This window comes from Oryzias latipes, chromosome 16 (assembly GCF_053564925.1).
Source record: "Oryzias latipes strain Hd-rR chromosome 16, Olatipes_Hd-rR_3.1".
Classification (NCBI taxonomy): domain Eukaryota; kingdom Metazoa; phylum Chordata; class Actinopteri; order Beloniformes; family Adrianichthyidae; genus Oryzias; species Oryzias latipes.
Window position 1 is genome coordinate 32274704 of NC_136252.1, and position 18785 is coordinate 32293488.

General features: G+C 42.5%; 2 protein-coding genes and 1 long non-coding RNA gene across 20 annotated transcripts in view; 1 reads left to right on the forward strand and 2 right to left on the reverse strand.

Moving 5' to 3' along the window:
- Positions 1 to 27: 27 nt before the first annotated feature.
- LOC110016711 (uncharacterized) lies at positions 28 to 824 on the reverse strand. Its single transcript, XR_002292043.2, has 2 exons — positions 687 to 824; positions 28 to 371 (listed from the first exon to the last, which is right to left on the reverse strand). It is a non-coding gene; the product is annotated as an uncharacterized LOC110016711 (long non-coding RNA).
- dnase2 (deoxyribonuclease II, lysosomal) lies at positions 678 to 11112 on the forward strand. The gene is made up of 7 exons (XM_004078504.4): positions 678 to 987; positions 2168 to 2262; positions 2339 to 2510; positions 4807 to 4897; positions 6478 to 6642; positions 9641 to 9853; positions 9941 to 11112. Exons 2-7 carry the CDS (start codon positions 2168 to 2170, stop codon positions 10309 to 10311), a joined length of 1107 nt encoding a protein of 368 aa, XP_004078552.1. The 5' UTR covers positions 678 to 987; the 3' UTR covers positions 10312 to 11112.
- Positions 11113 to 14875: 3763 nt separating this feature from the next.
- Positions 14876 to 18785, reverse strand: part of rgl2 (ral guanine nucleotide dissociation stimulator-like 2) — a 29986-nt gene continuing 26076 nt past the window's right edge. For all 18 annotated transcript variants that reach the window (XM_078932600.1, XM_078932598.1, XM_078932597.1 and 15 more), the window contains 8 exons: positions 18561 to 18647; positions 18453 to 18485; positions 18203 to 18324; positions 18041 to 18124; positions 17498 to 17591; positions 17200 to 17424; positions 16887 to 17001; positions 14876 to 16137 (listed from right to left, as the gene is read on the reverse strand). In XM_078932600.1, the coding sequence (XP_078788726.1) occupies positions 15956 to 16137; positions 16887 to 17001; positions 17200 to 17424; positions 17498 to 17591; positions 18041 to 18124; positions 18203 to 18324; positions 18453 to 18485; positions 18561 to 18647 (942 nt within the window). In that variant the 3' untranslated portion in view covers positions 14876 to 15955. The remainder of the gene's footprint in view (positions 16138 to 16886; positions 17002 to 17199; positions 17425 to 17497; positions 17592 to 18040; positions 18125 to 18202; positions 18325 to 18452; positions 18486 to 18560; positions 18648 to 18785) is intronic.

The window sequence follows — 18785 nt, forward strand, 5'->3', positions numbered from 1 at the left end:
ATACACATGAATCATTTCCAACTCCCTGAATTTTTGTTTGAACTTTATGACCTTTTCAGTTTTTATGTCAAGAGAAATGTTTCTTAGAATAATGAATCCAGCAACCGTGTGAGAGTATTTGCTGCAAAACATCTGAACAAGGATGTAATGACCCATGAGTTCAGGGCAAAACAGCTGCGATGATCAAGGTCAGAGCGGGTACAAGGGGGGCCTCCTGCAAAGCCATGACCTCCACCGGAGAGAGCCGGGTCCACTCAGCTAAGAGGAAGTGCTGATCAGTCAGTGAGAGGAGGCCAGGAGGACGCTGCACCACTGCACCACTTCCTCAAACTCTGCAGGATTGCATGAGATCAACCCGCCAATCAGAGCCGCTGCGATGGGGAACAGAAGAAGAGACACTTCACAGATGAGACAATCGCAAGTCTATTCAAAGTTGTGAAACAGTCAAACGAGAAGACGGCAGAAAAGTTCCACTTTCAGGGGAAACTGCACAGTTTTTCCTTTATAAAAGGTTCATCTCTTTAAACAAAAATGTATTTTTGAAATGTCATTTGGAAGTGTAAAAACGTTGACATAGTTAAATAAAAATAACTCTTAAAATTGCAATTATTTACTTGTTTTTGTTTTAACATATTTTCTGTTTTTACTCATTTGGATACGCCCACCGAAGTGACGTCACCAATCACCTGACTGTTTTGCTTTGGGGCTGGAGGAAATGATGCACCTTTCGAAACTGAATTTATCATAAAGGTTCAACAGATAAAAAAATAAAGGTGTCCCGTTTCTTTTTTCCGTTGCTTCAAAAACGTTGCACGTTCGCTCAGAAGGTTTGGGCGTCACGGTGCCTCAGCAACGATGACGGAGCAAACCAAAACAAGGATGTGAGAGGGGGGTAGACGGAACCGATGATTACAGTAAAGTCTCACTATGAGGGCAAAATAAGACCAGTTCGGGGAAATAAAGGACGACAAACAAGCTCTCTCCAAGGTGCGTATTTCTGTTTAAGTTGTTCAGCCCGTGACGGGTAGACCCGGTTTATGTCCCACGAGTGGTATAATTGTCTCGCATCGGTCGGCGTGCCGCTGACTCACAGTTTCTGTCGTAACGACTTTTCCTGCAAAAATGTTAGTAGTAGTGTTTCAGCAGTGACTAAAAACATGTTTACTTGTTTTTATTATTACATTTGATCACTTTACTACCATGAAAGACGAAAACAAAAATAATTATTTTAGTTTGCTTGTAAATAAATTCCAATCAGTTCATTTTTGAAAATATTATTTCTAATATTTTATCCAATTTGTTAATGTGGTTTATGACACTTTTTATGAATATTTTAATATTAAATTCCTAAAATATTGAACATGTTTTATGCACTACTACCTTTTAGCTTTACCACTTGTATTTTGTTGGTATTTACATTATTTTACTTTTAATTGGCTAAAACTTCCGTGCTGCTGTGTGTCCTCTGATTTTGTGGTTTATTTTATGTAAGTGCATCTTTTTTTCTGTCTCTATTTTTGTGCATGTGTGTCAGTAGGTGAGACAAAAAAAAGTTTTTTCATTTTTTACTGGACTAATCCATGTGCCTAAAGAAATGTGGTTCCATTTACAGAAAAATCAACTGGCTTTCCAACATTATTTGGTTTATTGACAGGGGGAGGGTTACAAAAAAAACCCTACATATTCAAATATTTTGGCCTCTTGTACTTCATCTATGATAAAAAAAAGGCTTTTTTTTAAATGAAGTGACTGAAACCTGACTTGTTTTTTAGAGAAGCCCCCTAGTGGTTACTCAGTGAAACGACCTGGTTTTCAAATCAGCCCACTTTGTTTCAGGTGAACTGCTTGTGGAAAGAGGGTTGAATCTCCGTATTCTTTTAGACATTTTTGAGCAGCTCACCGGTAAGAGCGGTTCTGCAATGCTACAGCTACAAAGCTATTATGTTGACGTAGTGAAAGTCATGTGATTTTTATTACACTTCCTATAGGAAGTGACTACTTTTAATAAAATCGTCTCTTAGATGCAGCAGATTTACTCCCCACAAACTAGTATTCCGACTTGAAACATTACTCCCCTCACTTTACTCATTCAGACAAAAGAAATAGTTGAGGACGTAGAGCTTGCTAACTTTCTTCTTCTTAAATTAAGCTCCTTCCCTGTTTCCAGATGCTTCTGTTGCTGCTGCTGACTCTTTGTCTGCCACTTGAAGGCAACACGTCGCAGATCAGCTGCTACAACGACCAAGGAGATGCAGTCGACTGGTAAATGTTGCTTTACCAAATGCTTGATGTTCTAAAAAAAACAAGTTTTTTATTTGTGTGTGTCTTTGCAAACCAGGTTCTACATCTACAAACTTCCCAAAGAGCATCAAAAAACAGCTCCCAGAAGAGGTGAGCAGTACCTGCTGCTTGAGAAAGGCGGTGAAGGATGGATGGAGGGGAAAGTGACGGTGAACGACAGTTCAGGGGCTCTGGGCCGGACGGTGGGACAGCTCTACTCAGAAAGAAAGGTGTGTTCTGGTCTGCTGTTTGCCTTCCTTCTGGAAACTAACTTTAGTTCAATTTAGCCAAGATAATTGTTTGCTTTTATGGGAAGAAGCTAATAGTTATAATGGCCTTTTTGTTGTTATTTATATGTCTAAATTACAATTGAGACACTCTGACTTCCAGGTTGAAGCTCATTGGAAGTTAATGGAAACAGATGTAGTTCTCCAACTCGCCACTTCGTGGGTTCTAGTCTCTTTTTTTGGCATGAACACAAATGTATTTATACTCTGGTTCAAAAATTGTTTTTGCCCTTTTTAGGTATATTTAGCACGATCTGAGATGGTCTTATTATTTTCTTTTTGGCATGTCAGCATGCCAGGCTGCACATGGGTGCAGTGGTTTAGATTCTTACAGTAAGAAGACTCTGGTTCGAATCCCGGCTGGGACCTCTCTGTTTGGAATTTGCATGTTCACCCAGCGCATTAATGGGTTTTCTCCGGTTTCCTCCCACAATCCAAAAACATTCTTCAAGAGATGACACCTAAATAAAACACTCTCTTTGACAAACGGTTTGACGGGAATCTGCCGATTCTGACGCGGAGAAAAGTGGCTTTTCATATGCACCGATATGCAACAAATTGCTAAGATAACTTATTGCATAATAGCTTAAAGCCACCTTTTTCTGTGAGTTAGCTAGTTCAGGCTGATTGCCTAAACTCTTAATTACTCTAAAGCGTGCATATCAGCTCTAGGTTGGTTTTCTCCGCTTCAGAATCAACTGTAATTACAGAGTTATGGTAGTCGAAAGAACAGCAACATTGGAGCTAAAGCTCCGGTGTTAAAGGGTTAATTTGATGACTTGAAACGGTCCCCGATGTGTGAATGTGGTTGTGTGTCTCTGTGTGTCCCTGCAATGGACTGGTGAACTGTCGGGGGTGTACCCCGCCTTGGCTATATCGCACAACGTTGCATGTTTTTTTTCTCTTTTTCTTTCTTAAAGACGGCAAATTGTATTCTGCGTTCTGATTGGCTGTCAACACGTTTCGTCTGTGCCGTGTCTCCTGTACAGAATGTGTTCAGTTTGCTAAATTTACAGAAATCTTCGATCGTGATCAGACCCTCGCTTTGATTAATTTTTACTTTTCTACGAAGATTTGAACTTTGAGAGTTTAAACAAAAGAAAAAGTGTAAAAATGTCTGTCTGAGAAAAGTGGACAAAGTGCGTAGTAAGAAGTTTGACGGCCTTCAAACTGTAATCCTATTTATGGAACATATCACCGCCGACCGACGAGGGAGCACTGTAGTGGGGTTGGTGACCCTAAATGGTGGGTTTGGACGGAATGTAACCGTTTGCAGGACTTCAAACATTACTCAGGGTTTTAAAACTTCAAATCAGCTTTCCCACTCGATTTCAGGTCACTTTTCCATCGGAATCCAAGGACATTTTTTATTGTTTGGTCATTTTTTCAATAACAACAGTGTAAAATCTCTGTTTTGTATTTGTTCCAATGGTGGATGCACCGTTCCCTTCATGGAGGACTCGTCTTTTTACAAAAAGGCAGCAGCAGATGTTCACGAATGATATCATCTTTGTGACATCCCAGAACCGAGCGCTTGCTCTTCCTCCGAGCCGAGGAATTCAACATCCAGAACCTCACAGTTACTTAGATTGTGAGCTCCCTAAAGTGACAGAGAAAAAGACCTTAAATGCATTTGGGGGCACATTTTGTATGCAGCTGAATGTTTGTGAAGACTCGCTTCGTTCCACGGGAAGAAAAAAGTTTTGAAAAAGTTCTTCTGGAGGAAGTTTTTGAAATTTCAAAAACTATATCTAGATGAACGTTTTTGAAAAGTTTCTGCTGTTTTTATGCTTTCCAGCTTCATGTTATGTGTTGTGGCAAATGCAAGGGTACTCCCATTTTTCAAGTCAAGAGGGCAAATTAGTGTTTGTGTGACTTTTCAGTCAGTTGAATTTTTGTCTTTTTTTGCAGTGCTCGTGTTTGTAAAGGCGTAAAAAAAATATCTTTTTTACTTGGAACTCCCTGAAAACGGCAGCTGTTTTTACAGATTTGTGTCGATCCAAGTGAAAAATGTTTTTGTGAACTTCTGCTTCTTGACTGCAGTCATATGACCTTTTCCTAAATGTGCTAAAAAGCATGTACGCCATTCGTAACAGCCAAGTTACAGGGAGAAGTGAAAACCTGGTTTTGCAGCCTTAAGCAGTTTTGCAGCTGCACACATTGTGATTGTGTTGTGAATAATTATGTTTTTCCAGGTCATATTTAGAGCTCGCTTTAATGAGAAAAATGGGTTTTGCAGAGCTCAGAAGTGGCGTACGTCCTTTACAACGACCAGAGCCCGGTTGACGGGTTCGGTGACGGAAGCGGAAACTCAGGAGGTCACACCAAAGGTGAGGGGCGGGGCCATGCAACACCTTCAGAGAGCAACACAAACCCAGCTCTGGAACCAGAGCATGAGGCTCTTCTCATCTCATATTTGCTTACAGATGATAGACTTTCAGTTGTGAAGTTTAAATATGGGCCCAGGGAAAATCAATAATTTTTCATAAATATTATGCAAATAAAGTACGTTTAGTAAGAAGGATTGTTTTACAAAACTATTAAAAATGGGCTTTAACTGCTATTATTTTATATATATAGGAGAAAACTAAATTACTTTCTTTTGCTATAGATACATAGATTAATCGATAGATTGACCTATCTTTATTTTTATTGTCACCAGTAAAATAATATTCAAAAAATGCTTCCTGGTACCTCCAACACAAAACAATGTACTATGTTAAAACTTATGACTAAAAATAATAAGTAATAAATAAAAAAATACATATAAGTGCATGACTTGGTCACTAAAAGCAGGAAATTAAGTTGTTACCAGATAAAAAGTGCATTAGTCATTAAAAAAAACAAGAAGCACAAAACGTACGTGTTAAAATAGCTGAGATCAGAAAGAAATAATGATAAATGTAAAAGAAGACACTAATAGAAAACTTCCAAAGCAGTTTAGATTTAATTTGAATGTTCTCTAGCTACATTTAAATGTTTGTTGCAGTGGGGTAAAAGCTTTCGCAGGTGTATTTGTCCAAACTTGGTTGACATGTAACGTTTGCCTGAAGGCAACAGATCAAATGGGGAGTGTTTGGAGTGTCAACAAGACTAAATGTTAATTTAGTACACAGTAGAAAGTGAAGATCATTAGCCAAAGGAAGCTTGAAATACGTTCAAAAAAGATGAAATAGTGAGAAATGCAAAAAAGTTTTCAAAAATAATTAGGCAAAGTGTTGAAACATAAAAAGAAACCTTGATAAGTGTGAAAAAATACTGACATGTCATATTAAACGCTAACAATGGTGAATATATGTCAGCTTTACGAGGTGGAGAAAGTTCAAATCTGCTGAAAAAGCTGAAAAGTGACTTAAAAAAGCTAACAATAAGAAGAAAACCACAGAGGAAATGCAGAAATAAGCTAAAATGCACAAAAATATAGAGAACACTCTGTAAAACTGTAGAAAACAATCAGTATGGGTGAAAGATCCCAATTGATTCAAAAAACGCAGAAGAATAATTAAAAAAAAATCAGAACCGTTCGGGAAAATTCTTCATAAAAAGTGTTCAAAAGTCATCTTGAACTGAGAGTTTAACATAATTCTGTGTGTGAAATGTGACTATAAATTTGCATCTCATGGAATCAAAATATGTTTTCAGTTTTCTGGTCAAAGATAAAAAAAAAACAACATTTCCAAACAATCATCTGCAGTTTAAGGTGGAGACTTGACCCAACAAGCTCCAGCCAGCTGAGTCTCAGACTCTACCGGCCTCAGTTAGCATGGAAACTCCTGACAGCATGGAAAGGATGAAAATACTGAAGTTAGAAAACTTCAGGAATCTTTAGAAGTAAAAAAGACTCTAACAAACCCAGTGATTGAGAAGCGAAACATATGTTTTGTTCCTAAGAGTTGGAGTTTTTCTGCAGGTGTTGTTCTGCTGGATCAAAACCAGGGCTTTTGGCTGGTCCACAGCACCCCCCACTTCCCCCCGGAGCGACAGGCTGGAGAGTATTATTATCCGAGCAGCGGCGTGAACAACGGGCAAAACTTTCTCTGCGTTACCTACCCGCTGAAAAGCTTTCAGACCATCGGTAAGACGAGGATTCTCCAGCTCAGTTAGCTTCGTTCTTCAGACTGAACCCCTTTTTATCTGCATTACATTAAAATATGGAGTGTGTGGTCAAAATGGCAGAAGGGGTTTAGAGTTTGATGTGATCTACTCGTTTGTGCGAGTGTTACCACCAGCATGAGGACCATAACGGAGCAGGTTTATTGTCATATGCACAGCTTACACTCACATATAAACCTTCGTTTCAGTACAACCCTAACAAGATCAGATATACACCAGGAATACACACATGGTGTATTCATAGGAAGAAATTCAGATCCCCTGCAATGGTTTGATCAGTTTTTGAAAAACTCACAAGCCTCACTGCTGTCCAGAGAGAAACAACTACTTGAAAAGATTTGCTAACAAACCAAGATTAGATTGGAAGTGGATCCTGAATTTAGGGAAACAAGCTCACTCCTGATTAAGAAGTGGTTGCCATAGAAATGTTAACTCAGGCGGATTTAGATAAATCACTGCTTACTGGCATGTCTCTGACAGTCCAGAAGGGCAAACGACCTGGTCCACATTAGACTACTAAACATTACCTTTAATTATAATAATAATAATGGATTGGATTTATCTGCGCTTTTCAAGTCACTCAAAGCGCTTACATTGTGTCCATTATTCATTCACTCCTCATTCATACTTGGTGATGACACAGCTGCCCTGGGGCAGACTGACAGGCGTGTCCGCCAGTTCGCGCCTACGGCCTCTCTGACCATCACCGGGGCATTCATAGACATTCACACACCAGTGGAGCCACACTGGAGGCAAGGAGGGTGAAGTGTCTTGCCCAAGGACACAACGACAGTTGGCTGGGGGGAGTGGGGATCGAACCGCCGACCCTTCGATCATTGGACGACCCGCTCAACCGCCTGAGCCACTGCCGCCTTTAAACACAAGTGGGGCCAGCGGTGAGCCCTGGGGTACTCCAGATGTTATAGGATAAAAGAGCAGCTTGAGCTTTGTCAAAGAATCTCAGAAAAGCTAAAGGTCTTCAATGTTTGTAGGAATCATCAGACTTGTGGAAGTTGTCAGGATCTGCTAGAGCAATGCTGCCATGTTTGCGAAAGAGGATGAAACCAAATGAGGAGAGGAAGGGATATATTTTTGGAAAACCAAGGTGTCAGAAAGTTGAAAGGGGGAAAAAAAAAGCACAGTGAAAGTTGGGGGAGTATTTCTACAGACTTGTGATGGTTATAAACTGCATTTCCTGTTAACTACAGGAGCAGAAGCAACAAATACAAACTTTTAAAAAAGAGAACAGGAAGTAAACAACTGAGGTTAAAGCCACGAGAGGCAACATTTGGTCTTCTGCTTTTGAAACTTTTTTGTCAGTTGATAAGAGAATGGCTCAGCGACTTCTTAAATGACATGTCAGGTTGATGTAAAGCGACCCAGCTTCAGAGCAGAAACAAACGTTCTTGCTGTCTTGGTTTAAACCTTGGTTGATGTGTGACCGGCTCATTGTTTTAGAACAGGGGTCGGGAACCTATGGCTCGCGAGCCATATATGGCTCTTTTGATGGTCACATGTGGCTCGCAGACAAATCTTTAATTATAGTTTTTTTTTTTTCATTAGACCAGTCCATCTCGGGCGCGATGCGATGCCAGAGGCGCGCAGTAGTAGCGGTGCTTAGAGAGAAAAATCTGCGCCAGCGCTATCAGTTACTATTATCTATTATTTCACAGAGTTTGTACCAGCCGCAAACCTGTGAATTGACGTGCCTAAAACTACGCGCTCCCGTCTCTGAGAAAGAGCGCGCAGATGCGGGGACGGGATGTGTGAGGAAGAAAGCAGAGGGTGGGGCTGAGGTGTCGTGGGGACCGGCAGGTGAACCGCGCTGGGATTGTAAAAACGTAAAACCCGCTTCCCGTCACTCACTGTGGCGTGTGAGTGTGTGTTTGGCTCCCCGTCTGCATGTGAGCAGTTTTTCTCACATCTACAGAACATTCAGACCTAAGATCACGTTTAAAGTCTCAACGCCTGAACGAAGCAGAAACTGACCACGTAAACCAGACTAGACCATCAGCAAAACTACCACGAGAAATACTCATCATTTATTAGCAACAGAATAACAATGTTATTAAAAAGAATCCACAGACTTATTGTACTTTAAAAATGTTGAAATTAAATCAAATGCACACATTCATTTGTATATTTAGTTTTAAACAAATTGTCGCGGACTGAGTTGGATGGCTGTTGGACCGCGTTGAAAGTTCTGGAGTTCATTGAACGCGTCAAGCAGAGATCTGATTGGCCCTCAGTTCTGTCGCTCAGCCTGTTGTTAGGTAGTTTGGACCAATGGGGTTCAGCTATGGGCCGAATAAGGGAAATGGGAGGGCTGCAGCGGGAGCAGGGGAATATAAAGTTGGGAGAAGCGCTCTCGTGTCGGCGGGAGAGATTCAGGAGTTGCTGAATTAATTGAACGGCGTTTGTTGCGGTCTGCAGTAATCGGAATAAAGAACTTTAAAAGAGGTTAAGTCTCCGTGCCTCAGTGTGGGGAAGGGACACTACATTATTGTATGGCTCTTTCGAAATTACATTTCAAAATATGTGGCATTTATGGCTCTCTTGGCCAAAAAGGTTCCCGACCCCTGTTTTAGAAGGTTTCATTTTTCCATCAACTGCACAAAAGTGTTTGTTCCACCTATTTGCCCATTTTTGGAGAGGTCTCGGTTTGGTGGTAAACACAAGACCCAGACACGGCAGATACTGCAGTCTAGTTTCTTAAAAGATAAGCTTTAGATGTTCTTATTTGTTTTACAAAGTTACAGGTTTTTATGCAGAACATTGGGAGGGGGGAATAAGGTATGGAACAAATCCCCTGGAGGAAAAATGGTTGGCATAAACAGAACTGTCCCTCTGCTGCTGTTGGGTCATAATATCCTGCTCTCTGTGTCTTGGCATCAAACCCGACGCTGCTTGAGTGAAGACAGCTGTCGACGGTTTTGGATAGAATCTGTTTTGCATCGCAGGAGAGCAGCTGCAGATCAATCAGCCTCACGTGTATGACTGCGACATCCCAGAGTCCATGGTGTCCTTGGTGCCTGCGCTGGCCGCCCTCTGTAAGAAGGCGCGCTTGTCTGATGAGGTCTCTTCCAGACCCATGTCCAACCGCAGCATGACGTTGACCTCCATGGACGGCACCAACTTCATCAGCTTCGCCAAAGGAGCCTCATTCGATGATGGTAAATCTGGAAGCTTCATGGTTTGTGGAGGCAGTTTGGGAGGCAGCTCAATAAAAGACTTTCCATCCTCTGTCTCTGCTCCATCAGACCTCTATCACGGTTGGGTGGCCCCGGCTCTCCAGTCAGACCTGCTGGTCCAGTTCTGGATCCGCTCCACTGGCATCCTCCCCTCGGACTGCTCGCTGGGCTGGAAGGTTCTGGACATCACGCTCATCAACCCTGGCCAGACCTTCGCCTTCAAGAACAGCCAGGACCACTCCAAGTGGGCGGTCAGCCCCAAACAGGCCTGGGGAGGGAAGGGGGGAGGCTGGGTGTGCGTTGGGGACATCAACCGGAACGAGGCGGAGGAGAAACGAGGGGGGGGGACGGTGTGTCTGCAGGATCCAGTGGTGTGGAAAGCCTACCGGTCGGCAGCCCTGCAGTGTGAGGCCTGTGGAGGAGGAACCATGCAGTGCTGACGAGTCCCCTGATGGGTCTGGCAGTTAATTCTTTAACCCTTTAACACCGGAGTTGTCATTGGCGACCCCTAAATAACACGCACTTCTTGACCTACTGTAGCTCCTCGACCCATTACGGCGATCAATGTGAATCCGTTGATTCTGATGTGGAGAAAAGCGGCTTTTCATATCAACTTTGCACCAAAATGCAAAATATTACTTATGTAAGGTGTTGCATAGAGGAAAGTGTTGCAAATCAGCGCAAAGCCACTTTTCTCCGCTTCATTGCGTAAGCGGTTGAAGAATTACGGTAGTTGAAAGAATGTAAACCCTGGAGCTAAAGCTCAGGTAATAAAGGGTGAAGACCAGAGAAAGGAAATAACACACTCGTCAAACTACCGTAACCCTTCGACTGTAAGTAATTAACATGATTGTATCCTATCTGAGGCAGACAAGAGCATTGTTTTCCTCCGCGTCCGAATAAGCTAGATTACATTAGTTGCATAAATGGTTAAAGAGTTACGATATTTGAAAGAACGTCAACACCTTAACACTCCGGTGTTAGAAGGTTCAGGGGTGCATATGAGAGTCTTTTGCTAAAAACATTTATGTGGACGATGCTGACGCAGATGTCACTGATTCTGATCATCAAAATAGTTCCATGTGGTTTCAAACATCCCATGGACTCACACTTCTTAGTTCTGTTTTTTATTTTTGTGTGTGCGTTTTTTGTTTTTGTGGTAAAGCACTTTGACAAGTTTGTCACATATGAAATCAACACTGGAGTTCATGAACCTTACATTAAAATGATTTAAGACAGTTTATGGTCGTCCTGCATTTGTAAAGCTACGGACAGATGTGACATGCATTCAAGAATGTGTTAAACGTGCATTCCTGAACGAGCGTTTAGTCAACGGTGTTCACATTGGACAAACAGGGAGGGTTTTTTTCTTCTTTTTCTACTGTTTACTAGCCATATCAGTCACCTGCAGTTGGAAGAGTTCTGGTGCGAAATGTCAAACCGGTGCAAATCTCATGAATCTTGCTCCGGGCTTTTTCTTTCACAGCTTTATTCCAACATAAGACAGGCGTGGTGTCATAGTTCCAGCCGGACACAAACTGCAATTATTAATTCTTCCTCCGTGATCAATTCACAAACAGTTGGCATTTGCGTGAATTAAAAGGGGCGCCATCCATACGTCACTACCAAATACGAGTCCCTGAAGTCTGACCTGCGTTTGACTTTCAACCCGCGTTCAATGAATGTGGATTTAATGCGTAAAGCCCAAAAATGGTGTGTAGCGACGCATAAATGAGTTTTGAACCCAGAAATGTGTATTTATGTGCATCCACATAAACCTTTTATTGAAAGTGGTAGCTCAAACTCTCGTGTGAACATTGCTTAAGGAGGAAATTACGTCCAACTCAAGATTTTATTCTGAACATATTTGACATAATTCACTGCAAAACATGCAAAACTATGTCATTTATTTCAATCTAAGTTTCATTTTAAAGCCCCACTTAGATGAAAATGGTGTTTTGGTTGTTATTGATATGTTCTCGTGGAATTTTTCTGTTGATGAAAGACGTATATCAAGAAAATTAAGCGTAAAATTGCCTTTCTGAGTATTTTTTTTATTCAAATCCTTGTGAATTAGGAGATGAAAAAAGATCTTATTTGTTACCTAGCAAAGACGCTGGGCTGGCCACAAGCTCTGCTCTGGAATGGAGAGGGGAAGGGGTGGCGGGGTTGCTTCACACCAACAGTCCCACCAACAACTCGAGGTGAATTTCTAATGAACAACTCCCACTCTGCAGAAAGTATGTCTCAGAAAACTACAATTTCTTGGGGGGGGGGGGTGAAAACAGTACAATCATAATTAAAAGATCGCTGGGAATGCTTTGAAAATAAATCAAAAGATGATCGGAGAGGGACGAAACTAGACAAACATTTGCTTCTTTTCACCTACTGCATGCTGAAGGCGTGTTGTGTGACAGTCGCTGAAAACAGCTCAGCGTGAAACCACAACTCAAACAAAACAGCAGACGGCAAAGAGCTCTGCAGCAGGGATCTCCAGCTGGGGCCTTTTTATTCATTACCTTTACAAGGAGGTTTCTGTTTTTGTCAACGGTTCTGCATCATCGGGTGTGGCGGTGGTTCCACTGCAGTCAATGAAAACTCAGCAGTTAAAACATTAGATCTTTTCTGGACTGAGGCTGATAAATGACAAACAGGAAGTTGTTTAAAGTCACATCCTGGTTTCAGAGTTTTTCTGTGTTTATGATGTCAGAGGATCTACAGCAGCGCCACAACACAGAAAACAGACAACTAAACTGCTGCTCTAAGTTTTATTTGTGACTTTACCCTTAGCAAAAAGTAATTTATTGAAGTGTACTACAATTATACTAAGTCTATACTAAAAAGTGAGGCAGAATACTTGACGTTTACTTTCTATATATTGTAAACTAAAATGTTCCAATTTAGTCTAAGGAAGTATTCAGTTAATATGCTTCCTACACTACGTACATGGTATAGTCTACTTGCCATTCTAGTGAGACACTGACGTAATCAGTCAATGAACCCTACAGAGTAGCTCATTCGCTATTCCATTGGCAACAGTTTAAGTGTGTTGTTTAAAAAGTCATTTTAGCAACTTTCTTCCGTTTACAAACTGTAGCATTGAAAAAGAGTTATTATTGACTTACTTTTACTTATAATTGAAGTTCGTCACGTGCGCTGCTCCTTCTGAAGAAAGACGTGGATAACCTGTTTGTAGAGGTTTTCATTTTTCTTCAGTCTCTCTCTCTCCATGGAGATCACCGCCACAGATTCCTGAGTTTAGACACTAATCCTCCATTTAGAAAATTATGCTAAACAATATTAAAGAATTACTGGATGGCCGCACCTGACTTGCTACCACTAATTCTATTATTCTTTAGCCGTGGTGTCACATTCTCTGGGATCACCAGCGCCCTCTGCCTTGAGGCAGCTGTACTGCGAGTCTCACCTAGTGTATTTCTAATGTGCATTTTTAGTGGATGAAAAAAGACTTCATGGGTCACAAACTGGCACCAATGTAATTAAACAGTTGGCAAAAAAAAAAAAAAAAACCCAGAAGAAGTAATTAAAAATAAAGCATCTTTTGTGACCATAGAAGGACCAAAACAGTATAGCCTAAGTTCCAGTTTGTGTGAGCGCCGCAGGCTGGGTGCCGGGGAGGCACGGACTGCTGGTTCTTTACTCACCGCTTTTATCATGGATTTGAACAGGAAATTTGTAAATTTCGTAAATTTGCTACATTTTTTAGCAGAAAGTTTTTTACTAAGTGAACGTTGAAAAGTTATGCTACATGTCTAAAAAACAAAACTTGACTTTTCTTTTTGATAATAAAAAAGTATATTCATCTTATGTATTTTTTAAGCTATATTTTGCAGGTGACTGCACATTACTGCTATACCTATATTCAAATATACTTATTTTTGTAAAACAATTATAGAAATGCCACCTATCTAGGTCGAGAGGAACGGCATGGATTGGAACGGACTGCCTTATGTGAGGAAGGTTCATCGTTTACATGAATAATCCGGAATTAATCCGGAGTCAATCCAGCTGTTTTCATAACTAGCTGAACCCCTTTAGGGGTCACAGTGTTGCTGGAGCCTATCCCAAATACTGTTGGGTAGCCAGTCTGTTGCAAGGTCACACACTCACGTGCACACCTAGAGGATATTAGGGGTCACCAAGTAACGTATGAAGTATGATTTTAGACTGTGGGAGAAAATCAGAGAAAACATGCACGAGGAGTTTATGCAAACTCAACACACAAAAAACCCAGCTGGGATCTGAAATGGGCCTTCTCGCTGTGAGGTGCAAGCGCTAACCGCTACACCGCGCACCATGCAGCCCCAAATGTTTCAGAATAAAGTGGGTTTGAGTGACCCTGATCACTGTGGGATCAGTAGCACACACAGGATCCCTGGCAGCCTTCGAGAGGCTCTGGATGACGCTCTGGATCCTTTACCTGCTCAATGAGGCAGAAGGATCACTCCATCTCAGTCTGGATGTGTCACGAAGAACCAGTTCCTCTAAATGCACAAAACTCCCCAAAAATGGCATTCAGGGAGCGCGACAGTGTGCAGAGACGCAGACAGGAGGTTTATGGATGTCTCTATTACATGAAGAGGACTAATTTCACTCAGAGACACTCGGGACACTTTCCACAGAGGATAAAGGAGACAGCCAGCCATGAGGCGACAGCAGCGCTGTAATACTTTATGAATTTTTAATAAATGAGTGCAGCTCGCTCTCTCGCTGTCCTTTTATGCTTGTGTGACATTTCCATCCACATGAGTTCCATCTGACCTTGATTATGCTTGCAGATAAGGACGTCGGCTGTCTTTAGTCCAATAAAAAGACCAGAGAGATGCATTAGCTGTCATTGATGTCAAATATAATCAGCCTGCTTTAAAATGTCAGCATTCAGTTGACATTTAGAGACAATCTTAGTTGCTTTTTTTTTTTATATAAGGAAAACTGCCCCCTGAATTAAATGTTTGTTACGGCACATCATCCAAACCAACCAAGTTCATATGAAAGTAAATTTATTACCACAAAAATAGGACATCCTGTATGTAGTGCATAAATAGCATTGATGTCAAACAACAGCGCTGGAGGCGGCGGCATTTCCTCCACGTGTACATTCAGCACATGACAAAGGTGAGCACCCAAAGGAGGAAGGCACTAAAACAGTCAGTAGCAAGGCAAAGATCATCAGCATTACCCAGAATCCTCTCCCGGTCCTGCAAATGCCTGCGCTTCAGCCGATCGAGCGGCCTCATCAGCTCCAAGCGGGCTGACCTGGGGTCACAGGATTCGTCTGTTCGGGTTCAGATCTCACCCCGTGAAAATGGAGCTGAGGCTGATGGGAAATGGAGGCTTAGCTGATGCTCAGTTAACCCTTCAGGTGTAAAAAAAAAACATGTTTTGGGGGTTTAGCTGTGAGCTTAAAGCGAAGCCAAATATTTTAAAGTGCTTTTTCAAAGCTGCAATAATTCAATATTTCCTGCTAAACTTTCAACTTTTCAGTGTTTTATCACATCTTTTTAAATGTCTGACATCATCTACCGATAAATTTTTTTCTCTCTAAATTGTTGGACATGAAGCTTTTAAAGACAATTATGGTTTCAGGGGTGAAAAAAAAAATGCTTCACAGAGCAGCAGATTTGGTCAAATCCTTGGCGCCATTCTCCATCAAACAGTGATAAGAGCAGCCTTTAGCTGAGATGGAGGGTTAAAAGAATCCACTTTGTTTTTGCACTTATGCTTTTTTTTTTACTTGTCAACCAGGAAGCTGGAGCTCTCTGTCAGTGTAAACACAACACTGACGTCATACAGACATATAGAAATATATACAAAACATGACTCATCTGCATACAGCAGCGCTTTACTGCCACGCGGGAAACTCCAAGCTCCTCTCCGATCAGGAATTTGAAAAGCAAAACGAACAGGGATGTGGAAACCAGCACCTGCTTCCCACTGGGAAATAGTGGTGCATATTGTTCAGGAGCGCCGACTCAGCACACCGTCAAACCCCTTGTTTTTGGTGTTTTTGGCAGATTTATGTGTTCAATGAAAAACAATCTGTGGCTGAGGATGAAGCTTTCGTCAAAATAAGTTCCGGACCAGTCTCCGCCCCTTGGCCTTGATCCGAGGAAAGGTGGCGCTGGTCTCTGGGCTGATTGACGGCGAGCAAAAGGGACTGTTCCCACCTTTGCTTCTCAACAGGAAGTCAACGCTGGATGAGGACATGGCGTAGAAGACGTTTCCTGTGGGCGGGATGATGAGTTCTGAAAGCAGATGGTGTTGGCAGAAGTTTAGAGATTCTGTGTTTGTGAGGCAACTGGACCGAGATTCCCACAAACGATTCATCACAGCCAGTGATGAGATGCAGAACCGTGGGTCTAAAAGCACTTTTACCAGCTCAACTTGTTTTTTTCCTCTATTGCTCCTTGTGTTCTTTGGATGAGCCACGCCTGTGGAGAGTTAGTCCATCATTCCACACCTCTGTGGAATAATGTTCCTGTTCTCCATTTCCTGATCCCTCTGTGCATCTTCATGTTCCTGAACATTATTCACAATCTTTACCTGATTGGTCCAACATAACCTAAATGGTCATTTTTGTTTCTTTCTTTAAATATTCCAGAACTGTTGCTTCCCAAACGTGGTTTTATTTACCAGATTTAGTTCAGTTTATAGCCTGAGAATGTGATTTACTTTTGTGGTTCCTGACAGTGTCCTTTCACAGTTTTTAGTTCTTCTTTACAACATTTTTAGTTGTTGAAAGCTCCAAAAATAGACATTAGCTGATGTTTTTAAGTTTAATCTTTAGCTAAAATACTTAGGTTTTGTTAAAAGGAAACGAATCAACAAGAAATCAACAAATTACATTGTAAATTCGACTATGTGACACATTAATAACGACTTTAACCTAAACTGCCAAACATGCGTTTTTTTTGTTATGTTTATGTTAAAACCTTTTCTCTTAATTTAAATGAGACAAGCAGTTTATCTTGGGAGTTTGGTGATGTTTTTGTACCTTTTCCTTCAGGCAGGAGCTGGATCAGCTCGAATCTTGATGCCTGTTTGGGGTCCTGATTGTGCTTCTCTAAGGCAGAGCTGACCACAGTGGGGGTCTTGTCATTGCTGGTAACCTGAGGGAGGAAGAGGAGGAGGATAATGACAATGAGGCAGCTAGATGTGCTGTAATCACACACTGGCTTGGCGGTGTGATGCCAGCCTGATCCTGATGACCGTCATTAGCGCCCTCGCAGACAGGAGGAGCAGCTGCAAGTGCAGCGTGTGACGCATCATCCGGAATGACGGCGCTGCAGACCGTTTCGTTTTTTTACCAGAATGCTTCGGTACAAGTTTCCATCATGCAGCTCCATCCGAATCTTGATGATCCGTATCTCGGGCCCTGACCCCTGGACGCTGGCGATGGGAGTGGTGCCGCAGGAGGCGGATCTCCGGTGAGACTTTGTGGGGGTGGATGGAGTGAGGGAGGCGGGGGTGGAGTCATTAGTTGGAGGCGATGTGTCGACATCCAGACAGGATACAGAGGGAGACCTCATGTGCTGCAACAGAAACCACAGGAACCCTGCAGTTGTAGTCGTGCGAAACAGAGCCAACCGGGCTTTAGCGAGTTACCTTTGTGAGTTTGGAGAGGAGGTTATTGACCGGGGAGTGAAAGTCAAAGAAACCCTCGCCATCGCCAGACAGGCTGCCCCGGGACGTGCTCAAACTGAAAACACACCAACACTCATTAAAGTCGTTTGGCGAAGCCGAGACTCCTGCCTGCTGATGAGTCTGTGAGCCGCCAGCAGAGGGCAGCAGATCACTTTCTCTGCACCACAAGCATACCAGAAGAAAAAAGGAACGTGCCATGTTGAAGAGTGAATCAGTAAAAGGAGAAGTGGACACAAAGTGCACGTGAAACTCCAGCGCACGTGAAGGTTTCCTATGTGCAGAAGGCCCTTCATATTTCCTGATGGTTTGTTTGTCGATCCCAATAAAATGCAAAAATATTAATTTAAAGAAGACGCAGAAACTCATGTGGTTCAGGACGCGGTTTTGTGACTCATTAGCTTGAGCTCTGCCTGGTCGTCACTGTGGTGTCTTTCTAGAAACTGTGGTGTCACAGACACCCGGTGTCGGGTCGCATGTGCTGAGTGTGGGAGGGGCTCAACTTACTCTGGACACTGTGTGATGATGACAGCGGGGGCCAGGCAGCGGGGGCTCTGCTCCACAGGTTCGATTTCATTGGAAAGCCTGTAGCTGCAGTGACACAGAGCATTCAGAGGTTACATTCAGAGCGCTGAGGATTGGGTTCAGATGGGGGGCTGGGTGGGGTACCTCTGCTCCTCAGTGAGCGTGGGCACGCTGTGGTACCACTGCATGAAGGCCTCATCACTGACGAAGACACAGTTTTTGCAGGAAGACTGTAGGAGGCGGATCTGAGCTAAAACCTCAAACTCCTGTGAACAGAGAACTTTACTCAGCACGACAAAGCTCCTGGACCTTCATCAGTCCCTGCATACTCTTCCTCCGATCTGCTTTTTTTTTTTTTTTTGCACAGAAAGCATTGTGTGCATGCAACCCTCACCCTTCTCCTTTTGTCAAAGTTGATGTAGCCATTCTGCCAAAGGAGGAACAGGATGTTAGCTCATCTGAAAAGGTTAAAACCCAACCCTGCAGACAGAAGCGCACTCACATCCAGGCGGTCTTTGACGGCCGTGTCCAGCATGGTGAGGTCGGTCAGGAAGATTCCCAGGTATGGCACGGTGCCCTGAGCGTTGGACTGAGACACCAGGAGGAAAAAAAGTGTTGCATCTGTTTATTTACCAAGCCCCCCCCCAACCGCCCCACAAAGACAGAACTCCAGCCTGCAGCGGTTTTTCAGGAAAATGGCACTGTGCTCCACTTTACTGCTGCATCG

Bases quoted from the DNA above. Each gene is read 5' to 3' on its own strand.
- dnase2 (XM_004078504.4), top strand. From the start codon at position 2,168: ATGCTTCTGTTGCTGCTGCTGACTCTTTGTCTGCCACTTGAAGGCAAC. The intron at 4,898-6,477 runs GTGAGGGGCGGG...GTTTTTCTGCAG, and splicing joins CTCAGGAGGTCACACCAAAG to GTGTTGTTCTGCTGGATCAA. The intron at 9,854-9,940 runs GTAAATCTGGAA...CTGCTCCATCAG, and splicing joins AGGAGCCTCATTCGATGATG to ACCTCTATCACGGTTGGGTG.